Genomic DNA, 13,473 nt, shown 5'->3' on the forward strand with positions numbered 1-13,473 from the left:
AAACGTCCCCCTGGCTTATTACACTGGCTGTTAAAAGAGTTTCCCATTGTTGGGCTAACAAGATGGTGACCTCAGGTTGTCTCAAAGGGCTTGTTTGGCTCTCAGGTTTAAGCTTTGCGCAACTCTCTCCTTTTCATGTCCTTGAGGATTACCCCTGAACATTTCCACCCTGGCTTAAAGAAAATGAATTGAGCCCTTTGATCAGTTAGCTACAAGTGGCTTTGTGTATTATTATTATTTTGGAAACCATGTCGTGAAGCATGTCTTAAGAGGAACGATTGGCAGCGATTTCCACGTTCCCCCTATAATGTTGCCAAATTACGAGTGTATTGTGTGTTTTTGTTTCATAATAGTTTAGCCCATCCGTCTCAAACCAACCCCCTCCAGTCCCAAAACATTGCATCTTCCTCTCCCAGCTTCTTGCGGACGAGGAGTTCTTGAATAAGAAAACTCACCTTGATTTAGCTCCCCCTGCAGGCACAAGAGTCACTGAGCCAGGACATAGCTGCACCCCTTCCTTCAGGGCTTTTAAGTGACCCGCGGTCCTGCCCCAGTTTCAGAAATCCCACTGAAGGGAAAGGTACAAGCCAAACAATCGAACCTAATAGCTAAAAGTTTTGCATATATGGAAATTTGCTGTGGGAGCGGTCGTCTCCGCCTCCCCAGGCATAATGAAAATTTGTGGATTTCATTACCTTAACCCTTTTCCTCCTTTTTTAAAAGGGTGCTTGGTGTAATATAGAAGGTTTTGTTGTGGTTTTTTAAAAGAAAAGAAATCACAGCTCACGATCAACGTTGCTTGCTTTTTTCTTTTTTTAAGTTCCAAAATCGGGTACATGACACTTTTATCTGCCTCGTCTTTTTATCTGTAGCATTTTTGTGTAGTGCAAACGATCCATTTCCGGAATAACATAAGCTCTTCTATTTCTCCCAGTGCATGATTTAAAAAATAAAGAAGCATCATTATTAGTGTGGCAAGCAAAGTGTGAACCCACATCACACGCAGGGACTGGCACGCCTACGGCCCGGGCTGCCGACCCTTCTTACATCCCACTGACTGACTTTTATAGGTTTACTGAAAATTTCCGTTTCGTTTCTGTTTATAATTTAATTTATTTTTTGGTTTGGTTTTCTTTTCCCCTGTTGCGTGGAGTTTCTATACTTTCGCCTAACGCTAACGAAAACCCAGCCAGATTCGATTCTTTATATATATATAAAAAACGCCATTGCTTTATTTGTGCTAACGTTTCCGAAGGAAGGTTAAAAGGATTCTCGCCGAGAACGGTTTTGGTTTTCCCTGTTTTTTTATTTCGTTTTTTTTAAAAAACGCTTCGCCGTATATTGAGCAACTTTCCCACCCCACGAGGTCATTTTAAGAAGGAACAGTGGAAAGATATTCGGAGCTTTTATGTTGAGACGCAGCTCTCCTTTCGCCCGTAAGTTGAAATAGTCCGTGTACGTTCAGGGTGGGTGCCATCTGCAGTCGTTAACGCCAGTTTTGCAATCGAGTTCAGTGAGCTGTAAATGGCACCCTCCCTTGGCTTCCCTTTTTATCTCTAGTGTAACCTTATTTTTTCCTTTCTTTTTCCTTTTTTCTAATAAAGTCGTCTGCCTGTGCAAACAGAAGGCTTTTAATCGGTTCCCACCCACCCCCCATACTGTACAGTATATATGCTTAAGACTTTTTTTTGTATATTTAGCGTGTTTTTAAGTTATTGATTTTGTTTTATATCAAATAATTTATTTTTCAGGTACCACTTTTTTCATTTTAACTTTGTTTTTAACATGGGTTTACTTTAAATAAAGTATGACGCTGCTATCCAGATGTCTAAGCCGCAGTTGAATTTTCCCCTCGTTGTCTTTCGAGTGCCCCTGGCGTTGTCAGAAAAATCGCACCCAAGGCCTCCTGCTAGCTTGGTCGGACATTTAAAGTTGGGGGGGGGTCTCGTCACGGGGAAAGTTAAAGGCAGGCTTCTCACACACGACACGCCCCGAGAACCAGGAGCCGGAACATTCTGCGATTGGTTGACGACACAACACCATGAATTTTTTTATTTGGAAATCCTGTTGAAACTTTTGGCAGCTGGGCAAGAGTGAGGGGAAATGTGTGCAACCTGCCAAAAACAAAAACCTGTGCTAGAGAAAGATGAATCTTGCATTCCGATAGGCGGATTTGCACAATTCTGCTTTCCCCCCCTCTCAACAGAACTTCACCCTCAACTTCTGAAAATCTTATTTGCCCACCTGTCTAGATTCTGATTTATTTTAGCAGACATCACCGGTGATGTTGCACCTCTGCAGCCATTAGGCCTCCAAACCTCTTTTTCTTTTAATAAAACAAAGCCTGAGGTTCTCGCACGATGCCAAGCATCCCCTAGCCGCCCCCCCCCCCTTGTACCCTGTTCTGATTTAGTGGAGGCTGTGAGCTGGGTTTCCCTTCTTCTAGGTGCTGAAATGGTTTGGACCGGCCCTGTCTGACACCCCCAAAAGGAACCTTCAACCATCACATGTTGAAAAGCCCATGTCACACAAAAAATGAGAAAGTCTCCAGTCCGGACGCCCCTGGAATAGCCCTGAAGCTATGAGCACCTGCTCTCTCGCTCTCTCTCTCTCTCTCTAACCCGACTCCATAGCACTTGTCCTCCTACATGCAGCTAACCAAATCACATGCAGGATTCGCAGCTGACTCCAGAACAGCTGCGGATTTTTGTTCCTGTTCTTTTGCACCACCCAAAGTATGTTTGTGAGCGTGAACGCAGCCCTGGTTGGGATTGTGTGTGTGTGTGTGTCCCCCCCGATACTTGTGTCTTTCAAAACGGCGACACTAGCTACTGCCAGGCATAATTTGCACACATTGAACAGGCTTGTGTAACGTCTCTGACTTTGTATAAAATAGATCCTAGACTGCTTGTCGCAGGAAAGGAAGCAGCGCAGGGCTGCTGAAGCCCCTTTCCATGCCACAGACACAAAACACACCTTACTTAACCTGCCTCTGGCATTGGGGGCCTACCGCTGAGCTTGCTTTCCACCTCTTCTTTCCTCTTGAGAAAAATTTCAATTTCAGTTTCGTTGTTCTGTATGGGACAATGACAATAAAGATTATCGTATCATAAAAAACTCTGCAGCCAATTCCACATTCCCTTCTTAACATGCTTGTGGACGTGCAGTCCAAACTAGAGTTCGAATTTCAGCTTCGTGAGAAGTGCGGTTTCTGCAAAGGTGGAACTGTGCTTGGGGTTGCCACAACTCTTTGGGGGCAGGTGGGCACAGCTGGCATCCTGGGGTGTGTGGCAGGACACGGGCTGCTGGAGGATACCAGACCAAACAATGCAGGCACGCTCCCCAGTCATTGGGCAACAAGGCTCCCACCTCAGCCCTGGTGGCGCCGACTCACCGAGAGAAGCTTTTTTGTACCACCTCTGTTCAGAAAGGGGAGGTCTGCCCAGTCCTGGCATCCAGGGGAACATGGGCATGTTCAGGGCGGAAGAGGCCGAGCCACGGAAAGAGGAATTGAGTAGGGAGAGCGAACTGGTGCATTGTTGAGTTTTGAGGAGATGGTTCACCAAAACCCTTTCTGGTTGCCATAGGAGGAACCGGTGGGCACAGGCTGGCATAAGTGCCACGCTGAGGATCACAGTACAGTGCTTACCTTCTGTGTGTCAGTTCGTGTACAACCAGTCCAAACTTCAATAACTTGGTATATGAGGTTATCCTGAAAGCAAGTGCCTTGCTCTTAAAAAACTTGAAGTCCTTTAATACCAGTTTTTAAATCTTTCCTCCGAGCCAAATTCTGTACCGTGGCAACTGGCAATTGCAGCCAGCGCTCCGCAACTAACATTAGAAACTTCCCTCTTCTCTCCTTTCAAATAAAACACCTTTTCCAGCAGAGAGCGCTCTGCCCTTGAAACCTACTTCTCCAGTTTCAGCTGTTTCCCTCTCCTTGCAAGCCTAACTTTTTCTTTTTTGAGGAAGTGGTAGGTTTTTGTATTCCAGATCTGCAAAGCTGCACATAATTCCCCAACGCTAAATGGCAATTCGTTATCACGGTGTGTCAGTTCCCAGAAAATTAACTGAGTTGCATTTTGGTCCCTTGTCCAAAGAAAAGCAGGCCCGTTTCCCAAAGGACGAAAGAGAGAAGTTATCAATTTCAAAAGATGAAAGAGAGAAGTTATCAATTTCAGTGCCAATATTTTCAACAAAACACTAGCAGTGGCTCTGTGTGCTACCCAGTTGTGTGGAAGGCAAGGAGAACCTTTCTTCCCAATGCCTAACCGCGCACGCTTGTGATGATTGTTATGACGTAGGCAAAAACCACGAGCCCATTTGCCAAGTGGGGGGGGCAGGGGGAGTCCTGCCTGGCCCTGAATATGGCGGCCGACACAAGGTCTAGCATGAAAGCAAAACGTATGAGTAAGGGATGGTGGGAGATCCAACAATGTAAACACAAGGAGGCTGGGGGACTGGGAACGTACCAAAGCGATGAGTATTGACCATTTGGGCCCGACCCCTGGGGAATTCCTGCTCCAAGGTCCAGACGACCATTGGCCAACCCACAGCTAGACTGCAATTCGCCCCTCCTGGTCGACATCTCCAGATCTCGGACGTCCAACCCCGACTGACCACCAGAGGTAAGTGGATCTAATAAAATGAAAAATGTGGACCCCAAGCTTTGTTTCCTTTGTATTTTTCTCGGGGTAGTGCTGCCCTTCTGTTGTGACTCCATCCCGCGAGGGGAGACGATCCAAATTCTGGTCGCCGCACATTCCCTCGCTCAATATCTCTGGTCTACAAGAGGCAGTAGGGGAGAGGAGGTGAGGGGTCAGGCCTGCCCCACTTTGCTTTGCCCTCGAGCCCCACATCCAGTGAAGTCTCCCTGACACGCGAGGGAGATGAAGAGAAACTGAGGCGCGTGAGTGGACAGGTGGGGAACCTGCTGATGGGTCAGAGAATGGAATGGGGAGGTATTGTGATACTTTGGGAAGAGGGGGAGCTTTGTAAGAATGACAACGTTGTGATCTTAAGAGTCTGATTTAGGGTGGCAGGACCGGTTCGCCCAAACTGGGCACCGCAAAAAATGATGGACAATGGAAGGTGGATTTTTGACAGGGCGCCACTAGGATGTCAAAGCCCAAAGTCCACCACTGTCTCAGGGAGGGAAACTTGAGGTACAGTCAACTTGGGCTCCTAAACGGCTCCGTTTTCGAGCGTTTCGGCTCCCGAACGCCGAAAAACCAGAAGCAAATACTCCGGTTTTCGAACATTTCCTGTAAGCCAAACTTCCGCTTGAGTGCAGGAAGCTCTTGCGACCAATTGGAAGCCACACCTCGGTTGTCAAACGTTTCAGAAGCCGAACGGTCTTCCGGAACAGATGACGTTTGACAACCGAGGTTTGACTGTAGTTGAAGTTCAGGGGAAGTTGTGTTCCTGAGGGTAGGGACCCGTGTTCAAACTGAATGCAACCTCCAGGAAACAGCCAAACCACATGCTCAAATCTTTATTGTTAAAAATATCAATGATTTGGTTCCCGAATGTCTTTTCTGTTCCGTTTGGTAAGCACCAGATAAAGAGGTGCAGGGGAAGGTCAGCGGTCCTGATTGTTTTCTGACAGATGGAAAATCCCCGAAGGAAGGATTGTGGACCTGCAGCTGCTTACACCGGGTAACTAGCAACCTCTGCTACGCCACACTGATTGGATCCTCTTTTCAGCAGAATGTAGCCACCTTCACCCCAGTTGGGACCCCAGCTGCGAAAGGAAGATAGAGGGGGGGAGAGAGTCTCCGTAAGTAGTAGTTTCAGAAAGCAATGAGAGGAGAGTGGGATGACTCCCAGGTGGGGTCAGACGAAGGATGCATGGACCTGTTAGTTTTGCTTCCCTTCGTTTCACATGCTTCCAGTCTAAAATTCAGTTCTCACAATTTCTGCAGCCATTTGTGATTGCTTTTTTCTACTTTGAACCCCTTCGTGAAAGTTCACCAACACTTCTCCAGTGAGTGCATATCTCTATGAAATTTGGATATAAGGAAGCTTGCATTGGGACACGGGTGGCACTGTGGGTTAAACCCCAGAGCCTAGGGCTTGCCGATCAGAAGGTCGGCGGTTCGAATCCCCGCAATGACTGGGTGAGCTCCCGTTGCTCGGTCCCTGCTCCTGCCAACCTAGCAGTTTGAAAGCATGTCAAGTGCAAGTAGATAAATAGATAACGCTCCGGTGGGAAGGTAAACGGCATTTACGTGCGCTGCTCTGGTTTTGCCAGAAGCAGCTTAGTCATGCTGGCCACGTGACCTGGAAGCTGTACCCCGGCTCCCTCGGCCAGTAAAGTGGGATGAGCGCCACAACCCCAGAGTCTGCCATGACTGGACCTAATGGTCAGGGGTCCCTTTACCTTTACCTAAGCTTGCATTGGCCTGGCTAGCTCAGTATTGTCCATTCTGCCTGGTTACAGTGGCAGCTCCAGGAATTTAGGCAGAAGTCTCACCCAGTGTGACCTGGAAATGTGAGGGGTTGGATCTGGGACCCCCTAGGTGCAATGTGTACACTCTGTCCACCCAGGTATCCCAATTTTCCCTGCTTTGCCGGGCAAAGCCCCTCCTCACCCTCCACGACAATGATCAATAAGCTCCCACAGCACTGCACATCCATTTCTGGCACCCGGGCTCTCTGCCCTACCTGTTCTTTATGATCCAATAAGGAGTTCCGTTCTGAGTCCCGTAGCCGACGGCCAGGACGGCGTGGTTCAAGGATGTCCCGCAGTTGGGGTAGTCAAAGACTCCTGGATGGAGGGGAAACAAATTTAAGGTCATATCGTTACTTATCTCCTTGGCTTGGGGTCTGTGTGTTGCATAACCCCATCCCCTCCAATGTTTCTCCTGTGAAAATAGGGACGTCCTATTCCACCCCCTCCAACGTTTCTCCCCAGAAAATATGGATGTCCTATTCCATCCCCTCCAACGTTTCTCCCCTGAAAATAGGGAGGTCCTATTCCATCCCCTCCAACGTTTCTCCCCAGAAAATAGGGACGTCCTATTCCACCCCCTCCAACGTTTCTCCCCAGAAAATAGGGATGTCCTATTCCATCCCCTCCAACGTTTCTCCCCAGAAAATAGGGACGTCCTATTCCATCCCCTCCAACGTTTCTCCCCAGAAAATAGGGATGTCCTATTCCATCCCCTCCAACGTTTCTCCCGTAAAAATAGGGACATCCTATTCCATCCCCTCCAACGTTTCTCCCCTGAAAAGAGGGACGTCCTATTCCATCCCCTCCAATGTTTCTCCCCTGAAAAGAGGGATGTCCTATTCCATCCCCTCCAACGTTTCTCCCCTGAAAATAGGGACGTCCTATTCCATCCCCTCCAATGTTTCTCCCCTGAAAAGAGGGATGTCCTATTCCATCCCCTCCAACGTTTCTCCCCTGAAAATAGGGACGTCCTATTCCATCCCCTCCAAAGTTTCTCCCATTAAAATAGGGACGTCCCAAGGAAAAGTAGGACGTTCTGGGGTCAAATAAGAAACCAGATGGCTTCTGTAAATCTGGGACTGTCCCTGGAAAATAGGGACACTTGGGAGGGTCTGCTTTACTCTGCTTCTACTGTCCTCAAAAACCAGTTCCCAGGAATCACAACTGGGGAATGTGGCTGTTGACCTCAGGTCCTGGGTTTGGGATACCGATGTGGGCATCAGGCTGTCGGCTGTGAGGACAGGAAGCTGTACTAGAGGGGGCAATGAGCTCTCGTTATTTTCCTATGGTGGGTCATAAACTCCAACCCTCCAGATTCCCTATACGAACGACTGTTTTCAATGCAACCCAGGGAGTTGCCTCGTCGCTGCATTTCTCCAGAATTCTACCTGAGCTGTAAAAGTGGAAGTCGGAGGCGTCCAGGGCCACAGTAACTGGCCCATAAGTGGCAACAGCTTCCTGGAGGGCAGCCTCGTCGTTGCTCGGGATATCCACGTAGCCGTTGATCCTGACTGCGAGGTCTGCGGATTTGTACGTACAAGCTAGATCCTGCAAAGAAACAGCAAGCAATTGCCGTATTTTTCCACGCATAAGACGCCCCCATGTATAAAGGTAAAAGGTAAAGGTACCCCTGCCCGTACGGGCCAGTCTTGACAGACTCTAGGGTTGTGCGCCCATCTCACTCAAGAGGCCGGGGGCCAGCGCTATCCGGAGACACTTCCGGGTCACGTGGCCAGCGTGACGAAGCTGCTCTGGCGAGCCAGAACCGCACACGGAAACGCCGTTTACCTTCCCGCTAGTATACCCCCATGTATAAGACGACCCCTATTTTCTATAACCCAAAATTAAGTTGTTTAGCTTTTTGGGGGGCGTGGTGGAGGTCACTTCCACCAATTGCTCCCCCGCCTGCCCGCCACTGCCGATTATTCAGCCCACTTGCCATGGCCGCAGCCAATCACCAGCAGGCCTTGCTGCAGCCACCAATCACCCGCCCAATCGCCGCTGCCAATCTCCCGCTTGCTGCTGCCATTAATCGCACACACACACCCTGCATTCTCTATCCGTGTATAAGACGACACCCAAGTTTTGCCAAATTTTATTTAGCAAAAAGCATCATAAATAAATAAGAATAAAAATTGTGCACCCCACCCCCAAGACCATTCCATTGTAACTAGCCAACCTTTGAAAATTTCAACACCTCACGCGATGGTTTGACCCTTTCCCATTTTAACAGTACAAATTTTACATTTTATTTTCACCAATATACTAACACAGTACAGTGGTACCTCAGGTTACATACGCTTCAGGTTACAGACTCCGCTAACCCAGAAATAGTGTTTCAGGTTAAGAACTTTGCTTCAGGATGAGAACAGAAATCGTGCTCCGGTGGCGCAGCAGCAGCAGGAGGCCCCATTAGCTAAAGTGGTGCTTCAGGTTAAGAACAGTTTCAGGTTAAGAACGGACCTCCGGAACGAATTAAGTACTTAACCCGAGGTACCACTGTACATTCAACCTCAGGCACATTACTTGATTGGGGATGGACCATGTTGCAATATTTAGGGAATAGAGAATGTCGAAGAATGGCAGTGTATTACTTCTGAAAGTGCCGATGAGGTGGGTTAAGACTCTTAAGTTCAAACTTAATAAAATAATTCTCCTCTGTCCCTAACTAAAGTTTGGTCCCAAAGGAGTGAAGACGGAGAAAGAAAAGAGATTCTGTTGAGCGTGGCGAACAGGCCACAGGATCACAGAATGGTAGGTTTCGTCTGGAGGTTACCTGTCCAACGTAGGGGTAGCTTTGTTCCGAGTCGAGTCCGTGGTTATCCATCACGTACTGGAAAGCCCAGCTTGGCCACCCGCCATTGCAGCCTTGGTTGCCCTGCTTCCAGGAGCAGTCGACCAGGTTTTGTTCGCTCAGCGAGACCAGCCTGCCAGTTGTCCGGGCGAGATAACCTTCCAGGGCTCCGGTGGCACTGAACGCCCAACAAGACCCGCAGCTACCCTGTGAAAAGGGACAAGTGATTTGTGTCAGGCTTCAGGGAATCCGCTTCCTCCCCCCATGGCAGTAGATAAGCAGAAGAAAGGAAAAGGAGTCTTCTTACCGGTTAGAAACTCTAATAATCACAGCGAGAGAACAAAGAATACATCTCCTAGGAATGGCGGTGCTCCTAATTAAGGATCACACCCCCTTCTGTCCTTATTAAGCTACATCACCTCTATTCCTCTCCCAAATGATTCCTCAAAACTCATTTTTTCTATCATCTTTTTCATAAAAGTCCATGAAACATTGTCAAAGGCCTTTTCAGCATCCATAAACAATAAGGCAGCTAGTTTCTCGTTTCTTACTTCCAGATATTCAATAATATCTATTATATTCTACATCACCTCTATTCCTCTCCCAAATGATTCCTCAAAACTCATTTTTTCTATCATCTTTTTCATAAAAGTCCATGAAACATTGTCAAAGGCCTTTTCAGCATCCATAAACAATAAGGCAGCTAGTTTCTCGTTTCTTACTTCCAGATATTCAATAATATCTATTATATTCCTTATATTGTTCTTCATTTGGCAACCTGGTAAAAACCTGGTCTGATCCCGTTGAATCTGTTAACCCTTTCTCTTCCAGGGTTTCTTCTAGCTGTTCCCCATCCAGTATTTCCCAGCTTCTGCCTTCTGAACTATGTCCCTCTGCAAACCACTGTTACAAATCTATACTGTCCTCCTGTTCCTGGGAAGTGAGACAAAACCATTTTCGTTGGCACAAGTGGAATCACAGCAGGCTAGAAGCAGGCAGTGGACGGGATGCATTGGGGACAGGCGGAGAAATGGCGCCTACTTTTATCCGTCCCCACAATGGAGGGATTCTCATAATTGTTGTCAACTTTGAATCCCTGGCTTTGGCCATTTAAGCCTTCCTAAGTGGCGATGCTACACCCACCTGATCTTTCACCGGGGTGACATAGCCTTTGGAGCGCCAGTCCACAGAGGAAGGAAGCGATGGGTAGTCAGATTTTTGGAACAAAGTTGTTCTCCGGCCACGCTCTCTGGGCAGTTCAGGGCTGAGTCCATTCAGTCTCTCCATGAACTCTGCTTTAGTCTGGGGAGGAAAGAAAAGCAGTAGTCGTAACAACAACAACAATGGCAGTGAATGTCCTGTGTGAGTGTCTGGAGGATGGGTGGCGGCTAACAGATTGGGTTCACCTTCAAAGGCAGCCCCATGTAGAGCGCATGGCACTAGTCCAAGCGGGAGATAACCAGAGCATGCACCACTCTGGCCAGTCTGTGGGCATTGAGGGTCTCATCCTGCGTACCAGATGGAGCCGTCCTGGACACAGAATTGACCTGCGCCTCCATGGACAGCTGTGAGTCCAAAATATGATATTTTATCATGTTTTTAATATTCTGTTGGGAGCCGCCCAGAGTGGCTGGGGAAGCCCAGCCAGATGGGCAGGCTATAAGTAATAAATCATGACTATTATTAGTACAGTGCTAGCAATTTTAGTATTTATACCCCACACATCTGGCTGGGTTTCCCCAGCCAACCTAGGCGACTTCCATCACATATAAAAACACAAATAAGACGTCAAATGTTAAAAACGTCCCAAAACAGGGCTGTCCCCTGGTGCAGCTCTTTTTGAGCTCAAAGCTCCTGCGATGTCCTGTGATTCTAGTTTAGATATTATTTATTGTAACTGTTGAGTGGATTTCTGTTTAACTTTTATATGTTGAAATTATTTTATACTATTCTAATGATTGTTGAGGAGGGACGCGGGTGGCGCTGTGGGTTAAACCCCAGAGCCTAGGACTTGCCGATCAGAAGGTTGGTGGTTCGAATCCCCGCAATGACGGGGTGAGCTCCCGTTGCTCTGTCCCTGCTCCTGCCCACCTAGCAGTTTGAAAGCACGTCAAAGTGCAAGTAGATAAATAGGTACCGCTCCGGCAGGAAGGTAAACGGCATTTCCGTGCGCTGCTCTGGTTCGCCAGAAGTGGCTTAGTCCTGCTGGCCACATGACCCGGAAGCTGTACGCCGGCTCCCTCGGCCAATAAAGTGAGATGAGCGCCGCAACCCCAGAGTCGGCCACCACTGGACCTAATGGGCAGGGGTCCCTTTACCTTTACTAATTATTGTTGAATGTTACTTTTTTGGTGTAGGTTGCCTATTTTAAAGTTGTTTAATCATCACATTTTTGTATTGCATTAGATTGTTATAAGATCTTCGGCTTGTAAACCGCCTTGAATATTGTAAGATAGAAAGATGGTATACAAATTAAAAATGATGACGAATTGATCAGTCAGCTGGCAAAACCCTGAGCTCAAACTTCGCCTCCCTCTGTCGTGAATCCTTTGGTGATTTGAGGCATCTAGAGAAGATTAACTAGTTCGTGATACGAGCCGAACTCTTACCAAATCGCCCAGGTGGTTCATTGCCATCCGATAGGAATGTTTCCCCTGGGAAGCTTCACGGTTGTGCTCTTCAATCATCCGGAAGTTCTCCTCCCATATGGTTCTCCGGTGGTCCTCTGAGTTCCTCTGCAAGAAAAACACTTGGCTAAGAATAATGGACACAGTCCAGGACCACAACTTCCCCAAAAAGGACCTTAGGAGACCTTGAGGCCAGGAGAGCCCAGTTCCAGGAAATGATGCTACCAGCCAGGGTGGATGTGATTTAAATCACATCGATTTAAACCACAATTTAAATCACTAGTCAGTAAGACTTGATTTACACCATTTTTTACTTTTTACAGAAAGACTCATTCTTGCTGGTACTGCCTTAATGTTTACAACCAGATGAAGGCTTCATCTTTGGAATAATAGATTTTCAGAGTAGTTTTTACAGTTGTATCAAAAATTACTGATTTGGTTCTACTATTAGAAAATACATTGGCAGATAATTATGAAATTATGGTGAGGTTCAATAAGTTAACTGTTTATATTTGGACAACTTTTCTGCTGTGCTTTATCAGAAGGAGAAAAACAATCCTTTCCTTAAGAACATTATAGCATACGTATCTGTGTTTGTTAACAGATGCGGTTAAGCGTTTTTCTTGTTTAAAAAAACCTTGGACTGAGTTTGAGCACACATGAAAAACTTAAAACAAATCCTTATTTCCTGATGAATAGCCTTTGGATTATAATGTAACTTAAATAGAAAACCTTTAGAACGATTTTTCCTCCAAAAGCATTTTATTTTAAAAATCCGATTTAATTTTTTTTAATTGTTTAAAAAAAACCATTGATTTTTATCCACCCTGCTAGCAGCACAATTTGGTTGCTCTAATTTCATGACCAGCTGGAGAAGGGCTTGGGGGATGTGTTAAGAGGGGACTCACCTCGCGGTAAACCTTATTGTGGGTCATCTTCCAGTCTCTCCAGGCTTGGTCCAGCGCTGGGTCCCGCGCTGCAGCAAAGGTCCTCAGCAAGACCAGCCCGGTCAGGGCCACCAAAGAGATCAGTTGCATGTCTACACAGGGGACAAGCTAGTCAGTTGCCACTAGAAGAAAAAGGTCAAGTTGCAGGCCTATGGGGCTGGAGTAAAAAGTTAAATGAGCCCCTGAACAGTTAAGTCCAGTCCAAGGCGACTCTGGGGTTGCGGCGCTCATCTCGCTTTTGGGCCAAGGGAGCCGGCGTTTGTGCGCAGAAAGCTTTCCGGGTCGTTTGGGCAGCAGGACTGAACTGCCTCTGGCGCATGGCAGAAACCAGAGTGCATGGAAACACCATTTACCTTCCCGCTGGAGCAGTACCTATTTATCTACTTGCAATTTTGATGTGCTTTTGAAATGCTAGGTTGGCAGGAGCTGGAACGGAGCAACAGGAGCTCATTCCATCACGGGGATTCAAACCGCCGATCTTCCGTTCAGCAAGCCCAAGAGGCTCAGTGGTTGAGACCACAGCACCATCCATGTCCCTTTAAGAACTCAGAATCTGTCTCAGAATGTAGCAGCTTCCTACGTCCCTGCGTATTCTCCTAAAACCTTGTGGCCGTGAGTTCTGCCGCCTAGCAGATAACGGTGCAAAGAAAG

General features: G+C 47.3%; 1 protein-coding gene across 1 annotated transcript; it reads right to left on the bottom strand.

Moving 5' to 3' along the window:
- Positions 1 to 5,479: 5,479 nt before the first annotated feature.
- Positions 5,480 to 13,016, bottom strand: LOC114588571 (procathepsin L-like). The gene is made up of 7 exons (XM_028713967.2): positions 12,784 to 13,016; positions 11,858 to 11,983; positions 10,392 to 10,550; positions 9,231 to 9,455; positions 7,843 to 8,002; positions 6,667 to 6,769; positions 5,480 to 5,743 (listed from the first exon to the last, which is right to left on the bottom strand). The coding sequence occupies exons 1-7, from the start codon at positions 12,910 to 12,912 to the stop codon at positions 5,650 to 5,652; spliced, it is 996 nt and encodes a 331-aa protein (XP_028569800.2). The 5' UTR covers positions 12,913 to 13,016; the 3' UTR covers positions 5,480 to 5,649.
- Positions 13,017 to 13,473: the final 457 nt, after the last annotated feature.

Source organism: Podarcis muralis, chromosome 18 (assembly GCF_964188315.1).
Source record: "Podarcis muralis chromosome 18, rPodMur119.hap1.1, whole genome shotgun sequence".
Lineage (NCBI taxonomy): Eukaryota > Metazoa > Chordata > Lepidosauria > Squamata > Lacertidae > Podarcis > Podarcis muralis.

Bases quoted from the DNA above. Each gene is read 5' to 3' on its own strand.
- LOC114588571 (XM_028713967.2), bottom strand. From the start codon at position 12,912: ATGCAACTGATCTCTTTGGTGGCCCTGACCGGGCTGGTCTTGCTGAGG. The intron at 11,984-12,783 runs GTGAGTCCCCTC...TTTTTCTTGCAG, and splicing joins ACAATAAGGTTTACCGCGAG to AGGAACTCAGAGGACCACCG. The intron at 5,744-6,666 runs GTAGGGCAGAGA...TTCCTTTCGCAG, and splicing joins TATTGGATCATAAAGAACAG to CTGGGGTCCCAACTGGGGTG.